The sequence below is a fragment of the Boleophthalmus pectinirostris genome, unplaced genomic scaffold (assembly GCF_026225935.1).
Source record: "Boleophthalmus pectinirostris isolate CB_2022bp ecotype Guang Dong unplaced genomic scaffold, ASM2622593v1 HiC_scaffold_23, whole genome shotgun sequence".
Classification (NCBI taxonomy): domain Eukaryota; kingdom Metazoa; phylum Chordata; class Actinopteri; order Gobiiformes; family Gobiidae; genus Boleophthalmus; species Boleophthalmus pectinirostris.
In genome coordinates this window covers 26,750,086-26,769,028 of record NW_026571207.1, presented here as the reverse complement: position 1 = coordinate 26,769,028, position 18,943 = coordinate 26,750,086, and the positions used below count along the sequence as shown (strand labels likewise).

At 37.8% G+C, this 18,943-nt stretch overlaps 1 protein-coding gene across 1 annotated transcript; it reads left to right on the top strand.

Annotated features, from left to right (window-relative positions):
• The first annotated feature begins 482 nt into the window (after nt 1-482).
• lonrf1 (LON peptidase N-terminal domain and ring finger 1) lies at nt 483-9,173 on the top strand. Its single transcript, XM_020927266.2, has 12 exons — nt 483-1,304; nt 1,983-2,101; nt 2,705-2,827; nt 3,467-3,640; nt 3,719-3,836; nt 4,440-4,515; nt 4,692-4,806; nt 4,883-5,004; nt 5,347-5,505; nt 6,009-6,171; nt 6,249-6,398; nt 7,484-9,173. The coding sequence occupies exons 1-12, from the start codon at nt 1,007-1,009 to the stop codon at nt 7,631-7,633; spliced, it is 1,767 nt and encodes a 588-aa protein (XP_020782925.1). The 5' UTR covers nt 483-1,006; the 3' UTR covers nt 7,634-9,173.
• The last annotated feature ends 9,770 nt before the right edge of the window (nt 9,174-18,943 follow it).

The window sequence follows — 18,943 nt, the reverse complement described above, 5'->3', positions numbered from 1 at the left end:
TTGTATAACCAGAAAATTATGACACTGCTAAACAATCACTTGTGAAATCAACCCTATAGTTTGATCTATAAAACGTTTAGCCTCATCATAAAAAAAAATAATCACTCTGCCTTAGTGATATGTAGTCTTTAAATATAGTTTGATTTCTGCTAGGATTTCAAACAAACGCAAGATTGATGTGTTTTTACTGAGCCCACCCCGTCTCCGTAACAATAGTCCCGCACCGGGATTCCCTTCTGTGCATGCTACTCGGGGTGAACCGGTGGGCTGCGGTACACACATTTAAAATTTTACATTTGTCAAAGTTCATACTGCACAATTATAAACTAGGTTTATGTTATTATTATTACGTTTAAACAAATAACAAGACTTTTTTCAGTGAAATTGTGTTATGAAACTTGTCACCCTTGCGTTTCACAACAGGGCGGAAAACTCGCTTTTCGTCCAATCGCGTTGCCCGTAGCAGGTCACGTGATCTTTATTTATGTAATGTAATGGTGTTACACAGTAACCTCTCTTGTGGCTGAAGAATCGTCGCTGCTGGAGGTAAAATCGGACGAAGACTGGTGCTAGAATATTTTATAAATGTGGACATATTTTTTTTATCGTTTCCGGGAGTGTCTCAGGAGTTAGCAGCCACAGACAAGACGAAAAAGGGACACAAAGCAGAGTTTCTATTCATTCTTGAGTGGGGACATAGCATGCGTTTAACGACAGAAATAGGCTATTGTGCACGCCTTCTGGATAATGTCAACGCGTAACTGGGACTAAAGTGCATTATTAGGGCAGGATAGATTACCTAGAGTTGATGCATGGTCTCTTTTTTTCCTGTTTGAAGGAGCCCTAAACAGATGTTGTCAGAAGAGCGACACGTCGCAGCTGTCTGAGCGCATGTAAACTGTCGATGCAGCGCTACTGTAGCTTACCAAAAAGTGCTGCAACGAGGACTCTCACACTTTCTGCTTGGCACATTTAGATCTGTATGACATAGACTTTCCCATTCACGATGGAGCTGATGGAGTGTCCGCTCTGTCTCTTCCTGATGTGCGAGCCGGTGACCGTGTCCTGTGGTCACACGTTTTGCCGGAGATGCGTCAGGAGTTTCCTCCCGTCCAAATGTCCCCTGTGCAAAGAGAGATTAAAACCCAGGGATGTAAGGGCGATGAAAAACAACGTGCTGCTCATCAGTGTGGCTGAAAAGTGCTGGCCCGAAGAGACGAAGATGAAATGCCACATCCAGGAGAAGCTGAAAGCTGGACAGTTCATTGAAGCTTTACGCATCACCAACGAGGGCATAGACTCGGGTAAGAGCCATGCGTAAGACGTAAAGCGAGAGACACGCTGGTAACACAATTTGTAAAAAAAAAAAAAATTCAGTTTTGTTGCCTTAAAAGTGGGTCAGAAAATAGCCATTGGCCTGTGTTATGCATTTTATAGGCCAGGCATTAGCCTACATTACTTGTATTTACCAAAAGTGAGTCAGAGAAAACCATCATGATGTATCTTTCAACAAAAGTCTTTTTGTAATAATCCATGGTTTAGTATTACTGACCCAGACAGTAATCAGAATTTATCTTCAAAGGTGCATTTGACCTTTTTTTGCCCAGACCTGAGAGTTCTGATCTAGATCAGTTTATGCTGACACAAGCTTTGAGCCCATATGTGCATTTATTCGGGCAAATATCCTTGAAATGATCTTTAAAATTGTTGCCTATAAAAGAACAATAAAATAATAAAGTCAAAGGCAAGGATCTGCAGAAAATACAACCTTTCATTTCCTTCAGCACGTCACACCCTTATAAATGTAACGACTGTCATTAAGTAGCGTCCAATGTTTGACAAGATGTAAAATTTTGGAATTTTTAATTTTGTAATTGCAGATATGAATAAACCAGTACTATGACTTAAGCTTTTGTTAATGTAGTTAGTTACTAATGAAATAGTAATAATAATAGTAATGAAGTTTTTTTGTAACTCCACAGTCCCTGAGGATCTCAGTCTCAAGTTGTACAGAGCTGACGCCAACATGGGCCTCCTGCATTTACCTGATGCTCTGACCGATCTTGACTACCTCTGCTGCCTTCGACCCAACTGGACTGAGGTGAGGGGAAGCCACATAACAAACATATTACATTGGATGTAGAGGATTCTAATATCTATTCCAAAATAATACAGAAGTTGATTCTTCAAAGTAACTTAAAATTATATGAAAATAAAATTACCATGCATGTTGCTAGTATCAGTTAGAAGAACTGTCACATAGAAATTCATTTGTTTGCACAATTAAGTGTAGTGTGCATGCAGTAAAATAAAACATGTACATAATAATAATAATAATAATAATAATAATAATAATAATACAATGTAAATAACTGACACATTATCAAGGTTTGAGGAGTACTGCATAGTTGAACTTAAAATACCCTGTCAGACTTGCATGGCTTGCATGATGTTTTGTTTTCAGGTATGACTTTTCTTTTTTTCTTTTTTTATTGCAGTTATGTCATTTATGCCAGGGTTACGCAAACTTCCTCTTACTGTTATTTAATCTCTCTATGTCAGTGGGTTAACATCACTACTACAGATTAGTATTCCTCTGTGCTCTGGTTAGTTATGTTTTCTCATGTTATAATTTTAGAAGCTTGCAATGACATGTTATGGCACTCCAGCTGCAGCATGCTCATCAGAACTGTTGTTTGTGCAGGGCCTGTTTCGTAAAGGGAATGTACTGCTGGAAATGGGTCAGCAGATGCAAGCACTCATCCACTTTCACAGATGCCTAAAAATCCAAGCCGACTTTGTCCCTGCAAAAACCCAGATAAAAAAGGTGTGCTCATTGTTGTTTTACCATAATGTGCTTATTATACAGCTAGAGACATAGCTTCTTCTTTAGGTACTGCTTTGTTACTATTATCATATTCATTGTAAACAATATGACAGTTTTTAGAGTAATTTTAAAATGTGAAATAACAGTTCTTGGAAAGTTAGTAATTTGTTGTTTTAAGACACATTCCTGTTCCTTAGTAAAAACTCTTTGAAGCAGAAACCATTTCATGCTTAGTGGTTTTTGGCACCTCAGAAGAGATAAGAAAACATTAACTTAAGTGTATTTCAATTTAGAGGGAGAAATTGTAAGATTTTGTTATTACAACAATAGAGACACTACAATAAATGTCTTGTTTTTTATTATGAGCAAAATATTCAATTTTTTAAATTTAATTTTTTTAAATATATATTTGTACATTGGGGTTTACTTTTTTGGAGAGTATATTCAGTTGAAATTACTAACTTACTTTTGTTTCTCAAATGGTCATAACATTATTTTTGAATTCTTACAATGACATTGTGACCCGAATAATCATAATGATCAGTTACCTGAATCTTGACATTTTTATTCAAATGTGTATGTGGGTAACAGTATCTATTTTAGTATTCTTAGTTCAATTTGACAATCCTGTATTGGCAGATCCTGGAGGCCGAGGGTGTAGCAGTGCCCGAGGAGCTGCCCAGTATGCTGCAGGTTGTTGCTGAGTATTTGAAAGAGCCTTTTCCTATCACCAGCCTGAGCAGCTCCCAGGGGACCCTCAGTCACCCTAGAGGAGTGGAGGGGGAGGGCGACACCACGAGAGGGCCTCCGCAGGTATACGATCCTCAGGTTTCTCACAGTTTAAATCTCTGTCCTTAAAGGCTCTGCTCCTAAACCCCATGTGTCTCAAAGGTGAAACAGGACACTGGTACAGAGTGCTGTCTCTCCCTGTGCCAGGCTGTGTCCTTCCTCCCTGCAGCTGACGAAGATGAGGAGCTGATGATGAGAAAAGAGTTTGTGCAGTGCAGAGGTACAGTATCCTGCTTGAAGCATTTCTGACAACAAATTGAGAATAAAGCAAATATATAGATTTATTCATTCATAGTTTCATTAATCAAGGGTTAAGACCCTAACTACCGAGCTCCCAGACTAGCTGAAGGTTCACTTTAGATTTATTTACTTTTCTTTTGCCACAATATTATGGTTATTATTGCTTAATACAGTATTTCATATTAATAGAGAAGACTATGGTGGCCCCCATAGTCCATTTTTTGCCTGCCATAGTCTAAAAAGAAGCTGAACATAAATTGGTGATACAATACTCCTTTATACTTCTGGTATTGTCATAATACACAGATAACTAATTTGTAATCAGTGCTTTTTTCATTAATATGGGCAATAAGTTATTTTTTTTTCTCCATAAATTGTCTTGTAAAAACATTACTGAAACATGGATTGCTTGTGCCACCATAGTCTTAATATAAACCTGTAAGAAACATGTGATGTAGGAGACATGTTATGTAAAACCATGCAGATATTCTATCATTGTCCTCGCATCTGTTTCTCTGCTATTTGTCAAAATTATAATGTTATTATAGTCATACAAAAAATGTTCTTTTCTGTCTTGTTTTAGCCGAAAACAGCCTGAACCGAGAGAAAACTCTGAGTACCTTGAGTGTGTCAGACTTTGAATGCCCACTCTGCATCAGGTCAGTGCTCCCAAATCAATAACACTTCTCTAACTGCACTTAGCCTAGTGTTGAGTCATATATCACAGTGAGTATATTACCATTCACAAGTTTATCTTATTAAATGTATTCAAATACACTTCCATGAGGTCAATAAAGACATTTACTTATGGCTTGTGCCTGTTTTGTTTTTCAAGATTGTTTTTTGAGCCAGTCACTACACCATGTGGTCACACATTTTGTAAAAACTGCATGGAAAGAAGTTTGGACCACAACCTCCGCTGTCCACTCTGCAAGCAACCACTGCAAGAGGTATCCACACACTGACACATGACAAAGATTATGTGTGGATTTTATTTGTTTGCCTATAATGGTGTTTTCTTTTTAGTATTTTAAAAACAGGAAGTTCAATGTTACAGCTCTGCTACAAGATATGATGACCCGCTTATTCCCATCCCAACTGGCAGAAAGGGAAGAAATCCACAACAATGAGATGGCTGAACTGTCAAAGTAAGATCTCTGATAGTTAATAACTAAAAACTATTGGATGGTATTTTATGATTCAAAAAGTTTGATCAATTTAGAAGCAAAAATAACTCAGTCTTTGCTTTGATTTCATAAAGTTGGTGCTACTAGAAAAAAGTGAAAGATTTGACTGTAAAGATGTGATAGTAATGTTGTAAAGTAATGTTTTTTTTCTCACTGCAATTATAACATAAACATTAATATTGTGATGGCCCTTGTCACAAATTAGGCTGATTTATTATATGCATTTAATTGTATTTTGTACATTTGAAGATTTCTATGATAATCTAAAATGTTATTTACAATGCAGTCATTTTTCTGTCCCAGCCTTACAAAGGACATCCCGATCTTCGTCTGCACTGTGGCGTACCCCGGGGTCCCCTGCCCACTGCACATCTTCGAGCCACGGTACCGCCTCATGATGCGACGTTGCATGGAGACGGGCACAAAAAAGTTTGGCATGTGCAGCTATGAGCATGGCAAAGGGTGAGTCATGCCAACCGCACACACAGAGATCTGTCCCAGTGCCACCCACATGAAATGGCACATTATGTTTTTGTTGTTTTGATCCGCACTGCAGGTGCAGAATATTAGATCAGTATAGATATGTTCACACATGCATTACATTCTGCAGAGTGATGCTTTTCTCTATGTAGCTTTTCTCTAGTCAGGCACCTGCTTGTATGTGTTGCACAGTATGGCATTAAACATTGGATTTATGCTATTTATGTTTATATTGCTAAAAAAAAGAAAGACCTGTAACTTGGCAAGGTGACATCACTTGTCTCCATAGAGCAAAGATATTTCTGTTCTTGTGAATGTAGAATGTATAGATGTCTGAAACAATCTAACAATGTTTTGGAATACATGCATTACAAATATATATAGGAAACAGTTGTGATCACTACTATCTTGGCATACCCTTAACTACACATAATAACAGATAAATGTTTTCTAAACATCCCGTAATGTTGTCCTCCTTCTCTCAGGTTTGCTGATTATGGATGCATGCTAGAGATCCATGGTCTGGAGCTGCTACCTGACGGACGCTCTTATGTGGACACAGTGGGAGGCAGCCGATTCAGAGTCTTAAGGAGAAGTCAAAGAGATGGATACCACACTGCGGATATCGAGTACCTAGAAGACCAGAGGGTAGAATATAGTTCCTAAATGATTATGAAAGATTATGAAATTATCGTTTTTAAAAGGATAAATCTTTGTTTGCTCAGGTTGATGGGAGTGACTTGGAGCTGCTGCAACGTTTACATGACAGTGTGTACCAGCAAGCTCAGGACTGGTACCAACGTCTGGGCAGTCGGTTCCGAGACCAGATCAACAGACAGTATGGGGCCATGCCAGCCACAGAGGACGATATTCAGGTAAACAATGTAACAGAGAGGAGATTTAGGTAGATTTATATAGATTAATCTATATAAAAACACTATCAGCCTATTATTTTATTAACTCTTTCCCCCATGAAGATGACATTTGATGACCCCCCCTGAACCCTTAATGACGACTTTTGACACCTCCGCTGTATCACTAAAGACGTGATTTGACGACCTTTAGAAATGGCTCGGTTTTTCACATTTAAACAGAGACTGCGATAGGCAGGGGCCACTACAACCCACACTAGGCTGACCATTAGGATTCAAGGATATGTTTTCGACGATTTTTTCCGAAGTTAATCGAAGTAGTGACGATGGTAGCTTCCGGAAAAAACACAACACGAAACACGTGCAATGGAAAGATCGCGCTGCAGCGCACAGTTTTAGAAATAATGAGGAGCAGACGTATTTTATGGATAAGTTTAGAGAAAGTGACTTTTATAGATTTCAAAGTGATGATGAGGGTGATTATAAAGTGGAAAACAGCGATAGCGACGGACTTACAGAGAGTGAATCTTACGAAGATGAGAATGCCGCTGATGTGTCTGTATGGAGTCCTGTGATATCCGAACAAACTATCCGGGCTTTATACTCAATTATGAACCAAAATTGCCCTGAAATCACTCGTGGAAGTCTGTTTTCTTTTATGCAATTATGCTCTATGGGTAGCCCTAGTAACATATGTATGGGTTGTTCCTAGTAGGCGTCCAGGGGGGAAAGAGTTAAGTAAATAAAAAATAATTGACATATTGTACTTTTTCTCATGACCAAAGTTTTGCTCCGACCTACCGTTTTGGTTACACCAGACTAATTTTTTCACTCACCTCTGTGCCTCAGACCAAACTTATACAAAGCACTGCAATCTTACTTGTTGAATTTGTTTTCAACATATTTATAATTTATTTTGCTGCAGATTAATAGGATTTAGTGCTCTGCCTTTTGCAGAAGTTTTTCACTTATAGGCAGCAATGTTTTGTTTTGTTTTTTTGTCTGTCTTTATAATAGACTCAAGGTTCACAGTTAAAAAGACAATACTGGAAAGAAAAGACTGACTATTCCTTGTATGTTCTGTCCAGGCTTCTGTCAACGGTCCCATATGGTGCTGGTGGCTGCTGTCAGTCCTGCAGCTGGACCCTGCCTATCAGACCACTGTCCTGTCTCTGACCTCTCTCAAAGACCGCCTGGGACATCTGCGTCTTGTCTTGGAGTACTTCTCTCAAAGCTAGACTTAAACCAGCTTAAAAATGAAACGCAAAACTCAAATGGTATATACCGTGTTTAGACTGTCTTGATCTTGGACTACTTTTGATAGGTTTGTTTTACTGACACAGCTCAAAGCCAAATCACTTGGGCCATAGAAACTACAACAACAACAATGCAGAAATAATAACTTGTATTTAAATATTTCTTAAGAATTCTTTAAGACTACAACAAAAATCACCTAAAACAACCACTAGATGTCACCATTGTCTATTTTTTTTTTTTTTACCAACAAGCAGTGTCTGGTAAGTCCAAGCTGTTCAAAACCCTTTTGTCAAATAAAAAAGATTAAGTTGCTATTTTTGAGATTTAGAATGTCTATGCACATAATATCTGTGACACTGCAGGTGGCAGTTTGGCATAGGGAGGGCTTGTATGCAGTAATGCTTGCTGTTTACTTTCTATCTGCCTTGAAGCCCATTTACTGTGGCCCTTTTTATACTATATAATTATATTCCCTGTTTAAAATTTACATTAGGAATCTTGCAATAATTGTAGTTGTTGAATGTGGTGCCCAATGGGATTTTTTTTGAATGAAAGTTGTAATGTGTTTGTGAATTGAATGGTCACATCTACATATTCAGTGCAGCTTTAATTTAAGCATTGAATGTGAGCGATCCCGTTTGAGTGAAAGTGAGAGGCGTTTTTTTTGTGAGCTCATAACTCATTTCTAAACCTGCAGTACTGCTATTAACATTGTTGCTATAATTTCACAGGTTCAAGTTAATATATTACAATATAATTCCCTTTGTTCAGTTAGTAAAAAGTAAAATAAAGTAAACCTTTAAAATAATCAAATAATGATTCAAGATAGTCTTCCAGTCATATAATATCAAAACTGAAGTGATTTGTGTCCAGAGCCCTTAATGTGCATCATAATAACTTAATTTAATCAGTGTATTGCAATTTATTGACTTGAACCAGTAGTTAGGTAACTGTTATTGTTATCTCTTTGGGTTAATATCTCAAAGCAGCCCAGAGTCTAATCATGCAGATGTTTTATTAGCTGCTAACTAATACTTTAAGTGCAATATCATTGTTTTTTTAAAAGGTCACTATAGCCATTTTAAACCAAACCTCAAACTAAGCAATTTTAAGTCTTAGCATTCTATGAAAATAAACAAAATAATATCAGCAATTTTATGTGTTGCTACATTCCATACATTTTTGCAATTAAGGCATTAAGAGAAAATAAGTGACAGAAGAAGCAGAAAGGTCTACTTTGCCTAAATGTGCTATAGCTATTTTATTTTGTTCATGTTTGCAGCCTACATCGTCTTCACATCCATTGCTTCTTGTGTGATCAGTGTACTTCTATTTTACTCAGCTTTCAATCACTTTACTCAAGCTTACAGAGAGAGTGGGTATTTCTTTGTACGTTTAGTTAATCAAGATGAATATGAAAAATGTCAGATTTAAGAATGTGCCAGTTTTTGTTTCCAGTGGGTTTACAGAAATTGTAGAGTTCATTGTTATAAAAAAATAAATAAGTTGGTGAAAAAGGGAGTTTTTTTTTTTTTTATGTTTGATGAATGACTAGTCACACAAGTGCAGAATACTTGGTGATAGCAATGCCAAACTGATTTTCACTCCTCTGTCCCTCTTTCTATCAGGAGATTTTGCTTGTTGTAAAATGTGTTTTCTAATGAATGAAATATTGTGCATTTGTGTCAATTAATAAAACATGTAAAACAAAATGCCTCATATCACAAACACTGATTGACTGTTTATAAAAAGATAACATTCACTTGCCTTATCTGCTTGAACTTTTATCACTATAGCTGCTTGTCAATGAGTTTGCAATAAAATCCTTTACGTGCCAATGATTAGATTGTAAATATGCCACAAGCCAAACTCTGTTGGTTTGCTTCTCCTCAGACCTGATGTGTAAATTGGCCCAGTGGTGTTATTCAATAGAGATAGGTATGTTTAATGTATAGCATGGGAAATTCTAGGCAAAGTAATGTCCATGCAGGTAGACCCTTCACCAAGAAGGTTACTTAGTGCACCTTTAACTCTTAACCTTTAAATTAAATAGAGTTATAAATATAGAGTTACTGTATTTGAAAATCTTACAATTTAAGAAAGCACAGCATATAGTGTCCATACTTGAAAAGACATTTCATTCATGTACATTTAGCAAAAAGAAAGAAAAAAAAAACTGTTTAAAAGATTCACTGTGCAAAGGAGTAGGAAGAAGCATATCATCTTTAATCCTACCCTTAATTTACAATATTTCACCTCCATGATATTCTTTTGTTTGTCATAAATAAGTCAGGCTTCACCATAGAGTTAAACTGTCATCATACAGTCATCTATATTAGTGTCTTTTTATAAATATTACAGAAATTGATTTAAAAAATAAGTCAGTATTTTTTTCATTTATGTAATAATATTCCAAGTATTTTTTTAATTTTTTTATAATGCTCCTTGTAAATAGATAGACTTGTTTACTCAGCACTGGAGTCCATTTAGAGACAGTTTCCCACCAGCGAGCGTTGCACACTGTGAGACTGTGAGCGGCGCCATGGAAACGTGTTCCTGTCATGGGCAGCCTCCAAGAGCTGTGTCATTCAGTTCATCTTCTGTCTGCTTTAGCAGACACATTACAGTCTGAATATCTCTAACCTCATGGCATCATTTAATATAAGTTTGCCATCCACTCTTAAAGTTGGTGATTTTTTAAATTTTTATTTTCTCCCTTTATTTAACCAACACCAATTGAAAAAAATATACAATATTAACATTGTGCCATCATTGTAATGTCATGTACTTCATGCTGAAGGAAAAGCAAAAGTAAAGGTGAAATGGGAGGAAGGGGCGGAGCCAAAAAAAAAAAACCCCCACACATTTAAAACGCAAGATTCAGCAAAAACAAAAACAAAACAAAAAATACTTTGTGGCACGTTTCAGAAACAGATTTTAAATAACATTATAGGTATTGGTGGTCATTAGTTACCTCACAGCTGATTAGCCATCAAAACATTTTCAAACTTTTAAAGGTGTACCATGTAACTTTTTGATTTGGGGGTCCATCACATTTGCTTCTATATATGTCATTACTTTACATTTAATGCTCCACAGTATGACAGTAAACAACTCTACCTTACATTTATTCAATTACAGGTGGTTTTATAGCTCAGAAATAAATAGAAAAACAGGCATTCTGATTGTGAGTGGGATTGCCTCTCCACCGATCTGACCTGTAACTTGGTCTGGTTTGGTCCATTACCAATAACATTAATAAGCAATAAAATTTCCATTGAGAAAAGCATTTGACAATTCCTCCACGAGAAAAGTTACACAATGCACCTTTAATGTTTTCTCTTCTTTCACATGATATAGTTAATAATTACAATGACAAAAAGTGGTCAGTAGAGAATTTGCTGTGCCCGCATTATGACATTTGTGTTTGTTGTGTTGGAGCTAAATTTGTCATTACAAAATAAGCATGAGTCACCTCTGTTGAGGCTGAGCAGAGGGTTAATATAACAGAATCACGCCTATAATTGTCACGCTTACCTAACACCAGCTAAACAGGAGGAGGAACTTTTACATATGCCACCTTCTGTCAGGTCAAGGGTTGGGGTTGCATGCATGCTTTTGTAACAATGATTTTACAGCTTCTTTTGATGACTGATTCCCCTGTGCTGTATTTTGTCATTCTTTTATTTATTTATTTTTTTTTCATTTTGGCATTTCCTATCCAGGGCTGCTGTAATTTTCTGCCTTCTGGAAAGCAGAGATTTGCATATTTAGTTCTGCTGAAGATTATAATGATCATGATGGATGCTTCGTGCAACCCTCTTTGAGTCAGGATGGTGCACCTATGAACACAGATATGAAATAAGAGCTTTGAGAGCTTGTCAAAATTGTAAAGCATAATAAAAGAGTAAGGCATTATTATTATTATTATTATTATTATTAGTAGTAGTAGTAGTAGTGGTAGTTGTAGTAGTAGTAGTATATAAAATAATTTTCAATAACATTTAACTTAACATCAGGAAATTAATGTATATATTTAAGGCATTATTGGTTCTATTTCTTATATATTAAAGTCCTATATTTTGCAAAATGCACCCTGCATTGTCTGTGTATCTTTTGTTCAGTAGAGATTGGCAATTGCAATTCTCCAAATGATTCTACTGAAGGTGTCTGAAGTTTAAAAACAGTGGAGCACTTCCTGTTTTTCCATATGACATCAGATGGTGGAACAAAATGTTTTCTGCTTGAAAGAAGATCTCCAGCTAAATATGCAGGTTTGTGTGTTAAACATGTGTGAATGAAACAAAACACAACTCCAGGTATGTTTGTGATGAGGAAACACCATTACAAGAAAATAGCGTAATTTGGGCACTTTAAGTAAAGGATTGTACAAGTGTGTGTGTGTGTTTTTTACTGGACATGCTACTGTGAGTCTTACATTTGTCGAATACATTTTATTCCACAAGAGGTCAGTATGCACATGCGCAAGAAATGGCAAAAACGATTTGGCTTGCAATAAAAAGAAATGAATGTGAACTCTCTCTTTCCTTTGAAACAAACCCAAGATGATGAAGTGCCCGGATTGGTCACATCATGCAAGATTACCCATCAAACGAAATACGGCCTGCTGGTTAACGCAAGAAAAATGTGTCTTTAACGAGCTGATTATAGCACATCATTTCCACTCAAAGAAGGGGCACGTGTGTCTGAGCCATTGCACATGACCCACGCGCTCTGAGGAAGCAGAAAAAAGCGCTGTAAACACAAGCGCACCACCACGCGCCTTGCCAACGTCCTGCACATAAGAAGCAGGCAGATGAAAAGAGACGGCCCAGGCTCGTGTACCAGCTCAGCGTCAACATCAAAGCCCATTACACTTGGAGAATGCCACTGCCTCCTCTGTGCTAAATTGATCTATCGGCTCGCGCTGACTCCCCGCTTGTGTACCACTGAGCGAGGATGACAGGCGTTTTGTAGGAGTTATCGCGCGAAGGGAGGAACTCGGTGTGCGCCCGGATAGTACGTCGCGTGTGTCTTAAATATTTCCGCAGTAAAGAGTACATTTTCCCCAAAGTGGCAGGGTAGATTAGCAAAATCCTTTCATGCAGGGAGCAGGATATTCTCGGTCGTTTTAAAGGATAGAAGTAATCATTTTGAAATATGATGGGTGATCCAAATAAATTTGAACATCCTTGACAGTGTGCCAAAGATGTCAGCGTAAAGTATTATGGAGATAACACAGGAGAGTGAAGTGACCTGTACTATGAGCAGGCCTCCCATGATAAACTATGGTATTAGTAGCTTAGTTTGCAAATCTTAGTTTGCAAAGTTAAATCCTGAATTGAGCTCTCTTCTTTTGCTCTTTCACTGCAGTAAAGTGTTTTTTTTTTTTTTTTTTTTTTTTTTAACTGTCATAGACCAGTTGTTTAAGTAGAAAAGCTTAAAGGTGCATTATGTAACGTTTCCAATAAGGGGGTCTGTCACTTTTTGTTTCCACAGACATGCCATGGCTGTGTCAGGAATGTCCCACAGTATGGCATTTAACTTATCTATGTAGCATTTATTCAGTTACAGTGTTTTTAGTGAAAACATGTCTTCTTACTGTAAGCGGGGTCACCGCTCCACAGATGTCACCTGTTACTTGGTCTGGTGGCGTGCCCTGCTTTTCTTCATGGAGATCAATAAGTTTAATGCTATACTGTGCAACCTTCTAGGCAAAGCAATATCGTCTCCATGGAGACAAGCAGGTGAGGGAGTCTACAACAGAAATGTTCACATGTTTGTTTGTATGTTTACACATACATGGGTATTTTTAAAAATGGAGATATTTCCCTTTGTTTGTACCCATCTTTTACACGTACACGGTGAATTCATCTCTGAAAACGAATCTTTCTAAAAACTCCAGCTAGAGTGGAGATTCTGGAAAACTACGGTTTGGCGTTTGCGTGTAAAGTGAGATAAACTGAGTTTTTGGGGCTGACGCTCCAAAAGTGTGACCGATGTTTCCCATTTGCTATGATGATGATCATGGAGCATTTAGAGCAGCAGTCGCATTTCTTCTAGTGCAAACACTTTTCATGTGTTTGTATTTGCACACACATCTGATGTATCATATCTATGACCGAGACAAATGAGGGCTTGGAGGTCAACAATTTTGCCACTTCTGTAACAGATCTGTGGAGAAGCGAGCCTGTTCATTTATGCACATTTTGCATGGTATTTTTGAGTAATACTTGCAACTGTTATGAAAAAATGTTACAGTTCTGAATCTAATCCAGGTGCCGCTCAGAGGTTTGGTGTAGTTATGATGGCACTTGATGGTAAATTTATGCGGGTTGATGTAAACGAAAACATTGAAAACAATGCTGTGTGGACAATGTTATTTTGGAAAACTGAGCAACATACCTGTCTGTGTGCAAATGTCTGTTTGTGACATATAGGTATAAATTAATATTTGTCTACAAGTGAATCCCCAAAACTGCAGCTATTGTGTAGTGCACCATACAGCATCCAGAAGTAGTCCATGAATACCTGGAGTTGTGTTTTGTTACATTCACACATGTTTAATACACAAACCCTGCATATTTAGGCTGAGCTCCTCTCTCAAACAGAACACACTGTGTTACACCTCATGATGTAATTTGGTAATACAGGAAGAGCCCCACTGTGTCATTAAACTTCATACACGTTCACTAGAATCATTTGGATCATTTCAGCACTGGTATTGCCAATCTCTACTGAAAAAAAAAGGTAAAATGTAGCTGTTAACTTGAAAACTACCACTACATGACATCACAAGGTGGAAGAGAGCATTTTGAGCTATGGAGATAGACCAACTAATAATAAAGGGTTACTCAAACATTTGCGAATGAAACAAAACACAACTGTATGTTTTTGATTACAATTGTTTAAAATCACACAAGAATTAATTTGACGTTACATTATGGGACCTTCAAGAGCACACAATATTATGAATATCAAATAAGGTGACATGATATGATTTCTTGCAAAGGGAAATCTTAGATTGTCTTGAATTTAAATTTATTAGAAAGGACATTTAAAAGCTAATGGTTTCCCGGGAAAGCACTTTTGAAGACCCATCAAATCAGCTGCAAGAGAAAAAAATTACCCTTCATCATTACAGAGAAGTCACTAGGGTCTTGCATCAGACAGGGTGAGTTCAAACTGACGTATGGGCTCCTCTGTGAGTGCAAACAAATTCAATATGTTGTCATAGAAACAATACCTGGCTCAACGTCAAGAGATGAATTATCAATTATGAAAATTAGAAAGTTTGTCTTTGAAGTGAGAAGCGTTTTGTTTATTTCGCACAGCACAAAAGACACCATGCCGAGAGCTAATTTGTGAGTGTGTGGGGAATACAGTGAAGTGGCAGCAGATATGACACACAGAAAGGTAAATCTGAGAATGTGTGTGTTTACTTGGAAGGATTAGTATGTATGTATGTGTATGTATGTATGCATGTGTGTGTGTATGTGCATGTGCGTATTCGTGTATGTGGGTGCTGATAAAAAGTGCTTGTTTCTCTGCTGTGTTTATAATCCTACAAGTGTTGACACATGATAAACCTGTGCTCTGTGTGGCGGTGTGCGTCTTACAGCCACCTGCGGATGTAGCAAGACGACAGTGTCAGAGCAGCCCTCAGAGGTGGAACAGGCTCAGGAACACTAAAAACATGCAGTATAATAGTCTTGTTCCTGCGTTAAACTGTGATAGTTCAAGGTGTGTTCAAATAAGTTATGACTAGTCAAAGTCGAAGTCCAAATCAAGTCCTTGGTCTCCGTGTTTGAGGTCCTGTAAATGCACATTGTATTTTACACTGAAACAAGGGTGTACTGGAGTCAAATCTAATGTAATCTAATGCAGTCCCGCAATCCCTTCCACTCGAAACTAGGGATGCACCGAGCCACCTTTTTCAGTTCTGATCATAGACTGTATTTATGAATGGTCATGGCTAACTCACTAGCCACCGTGTTTCAAATAGGCAGTTCACATACAGGCAGTGTTGGGAAGGTGACTTTTAAAATGTATTCCCCTACAGATTACAGATTACATACCCCAAAATGTAGTTTGTAACGTAATCCATTAAATTACTTAAAGTGAGTAACGTAATCTGAATACTTTGGATTACTTGGTTTGCTGTAAAGTAGCAAAGATGAGGATATCTTCACATAAGAAGTTTTTTCTGCTAAAAGAAAATAAAAAGCCCAGACTTCACTTAACCGTATTAAAAATATTATTGATAGAAGAGGAAGAGACATGTCCATGCAACATGGTTTAGTCCTGTTAAATCCTGTTTTAGTCCTGGTTTAGACCTGTTTTAATCCTGGTTTAGACCTGGTTTAGTCTTGGTTTTAGTCCTGGATTAGTCCTGGTTTAGTTTTGGTTTAGTCCTGGTTTAGTCTTGGTTTTAGTCCTGGTTTAGTCCTGGTTTAGTCTTGGTTTTAGTCCTGGTTTAGTCTTGGTTTTAGTCCAGGCTTAGTCCTGGTTTAGTCCTAGTTTAGACCTAGTTTAGACCTGGTTTATTCCTGGTTTAGACCGGGTTTAGACCTGGTTTTAGATCTGTTTTAGTGTCCGGCAAGAAGTGGAATTACCGAGAAAAAAAAAAAGAAAAAAAGGGGGATATAGCCCAAAATGTGAAAACAGGAAAATACCTCTGTGTAATCCATTTATTTCAACAAAGTAACTGTAATCCAATTACCACTCACTGAAACAGTAACTGTAATTGAATACAGTTACTCATAATTTGTACTCTGATTACGTAACTCTGGTACATGTAATCTGTTACTCCCCAACACTGCATACAGGCGCTTCTGACTATTTCTAACTTTGGCTCCCATTGACTTACATTGGAATATTGTCACCCCTCTTTTTGTAACCGCCACAATGAGCCGTGTTGTTTTGGTCTTAAAATGTTTGTATTAACCTGCTGTACATAATCCTTTTTTTTTTTTTTTTTCAGCTATCTTGTCAGTTAAAAAAAATCCTATTCATAATATAGACCCTAGCTCCAAATTTGCCCATATAACTACTAGAATCATGAGCTTCGTTTGAGTGGAGCCAAATGCTACAGGTGACGTCACACTCGCTTAGTCCATTTCTTTATACAGTGGTCTATGGTGAATCCAGATTTTGATACCATGGCTTTAAGTATCTGCCTATCCCTGATATCAAAATATACCAGTGCAGAGACTAAAAAAAACAACAACAAAACATTTATCTTCTTTAAACAAAAATAACATAAGACAAAACTGATCCAAATGTATTATTAAAAAAGACATTCTCATGAATACACAGTGTTACACAGTGTTTCACGCAGAAAACTGGTTAGTCAAGGTGGTGTCTGGGAGGGTGGAGATACTGTGCAGGCAAAAGGCAAAAGTTTCATAGGGACATTATCAAGGCGGTGAGCAATTGTTTTCAAGGCGGCCGGCCTAATTATAAAGCGCTGCGAGAAACACTGTTAAAATCAATTTATAGGTCCAACCTGGATATCAGCTGAAATGATATGTGGAAGCCAATATCCGATTTTTCAAGTCAAATTTGTCAGTATCAATACCTGATACAGTATTGGATTGATGCATATCCTAGTCAGCTTCTGATGTATGGTTTAAATTCGGCCCAATAACAGGGCTTCTATGTGCAGGCGGAGGTGTTTCAGGCAACATGATGACAACTCCAAGTTCCAGACCTACACTGAGCAAAACAAACATGGTGGCGCCTACAGACGGTCATGGTGGCTTATAACGCCCTTAACAAGCAAAATTGTATTGCAGCTACATTTTTTTTATTGGCCGCTTTTCAATTCTCTTTCCTCACTTCCTTCTCCTTGATTCCTCTCTTCGATCCTCCATTTTTCAGCAGGCTTCAGGAGGCAGAAATCAGAAAAAATCCTCTCTCCTCGCTGCGTCTCCTCTGTTTGTGGGTCTTCCTCACCCATTTCCTGCAGAATCAAGGAGAGGAATCAAGGAGAATGAAGTGAGGAAAGAGAAACGAGACGTGACCACTGACATCATCCCTCTTCAGCGTGACTCTTGTTTTGGTTTTACGTGGCGGTTTTAAGTGGATACTTCATTTTGACAGGTTTGCCATCATTGACTAAAAAGAAACTGGTGGGTGGGCATTTGGTTTGCTCAATCAGCTCGACGCATTCTGCTACAAGTCTCTCCTTTTTCTTAATGCTTTCAGCAAGAACCGTTCTTGATAATGTGTAGAACTCAATCAGAGTGATAAATTTATCAGTGTGGTGTGAACCAGGTTAACTTGAAACAACACGAGAATATTTTTCTCATTCATTGAGGAAGCACTATGTAACGATTTTAGTGGAGGGTACAGATCTTGTAGTATGGCATTAAACTTGTCTTCCATTACAAGTCTTTTATTGTTCAAGCCCAGCATATCTTGTATTCTTAAAGGCTCAAAAGCAGCAGATCCTCCATCAAAAAGGTTACATAGTGCCCCTGTATTTCCTCACAAAAGTCAACATTATAAATAACTTGAGAAAGCATATCAGTCCACCTACTGAGACTTGGCCTTGCAGCGTGACATTGGTCAGAATTCTCCCTTTTCCCATTAAAAAAGTCAAACCTTGTGATTTGTGCCTCTGTGTCCGACCTTCAGCTATAACATGATTGACAGAAATCATGTCGAGAAAGACCAATGAGTTTTACCTCCTCCATAGCTGCTGCTCTCTAAATGGGTTAGAAACATCATGGCTTCCTTTTTATATTCACTCCACACTTGTAGTAAAAATACACCCAACACGTGAACAAGATCGGGGTGGCCTGCTGCGTATCGAAGGACAGGAGAAACAGGAAGTAGGCGCACAGTGGGGGACAATATGGCGGCCAAGCGGATCAGTGGTTTTATGGACGGGCCTCCTGCTAGGACACACCTGGCTCTGGGGCTGCCTCGGTCTCTGGCTAGAAAGAAAGCGGAGGAAGTACATTTGGATGGAGATGCGCTCTGTGAATCTATATATTTGTACCTGAAGAATACACAGGAAAGTCAGATGTTATGAAATGGTTGGATGTCTCTGGGTTAGTTTGCAATATGCCTGTTAATGTGGACAGCATGTTTGGGGGTATTGGTGCTAGGTACATTCTGGTGGGCATTATGGTCCTGTCTTCCAAGGCAAAACTAAACAATATTAATGCAAAAGTGTAAAAGCAAAACAATACATTTCTATTAAATTAATCAAATTGTTGCATTATTAAAGGGCCCATTTTGTGATCTATGTTATAATTTTGCTGCCTCATCAAAATCAGACT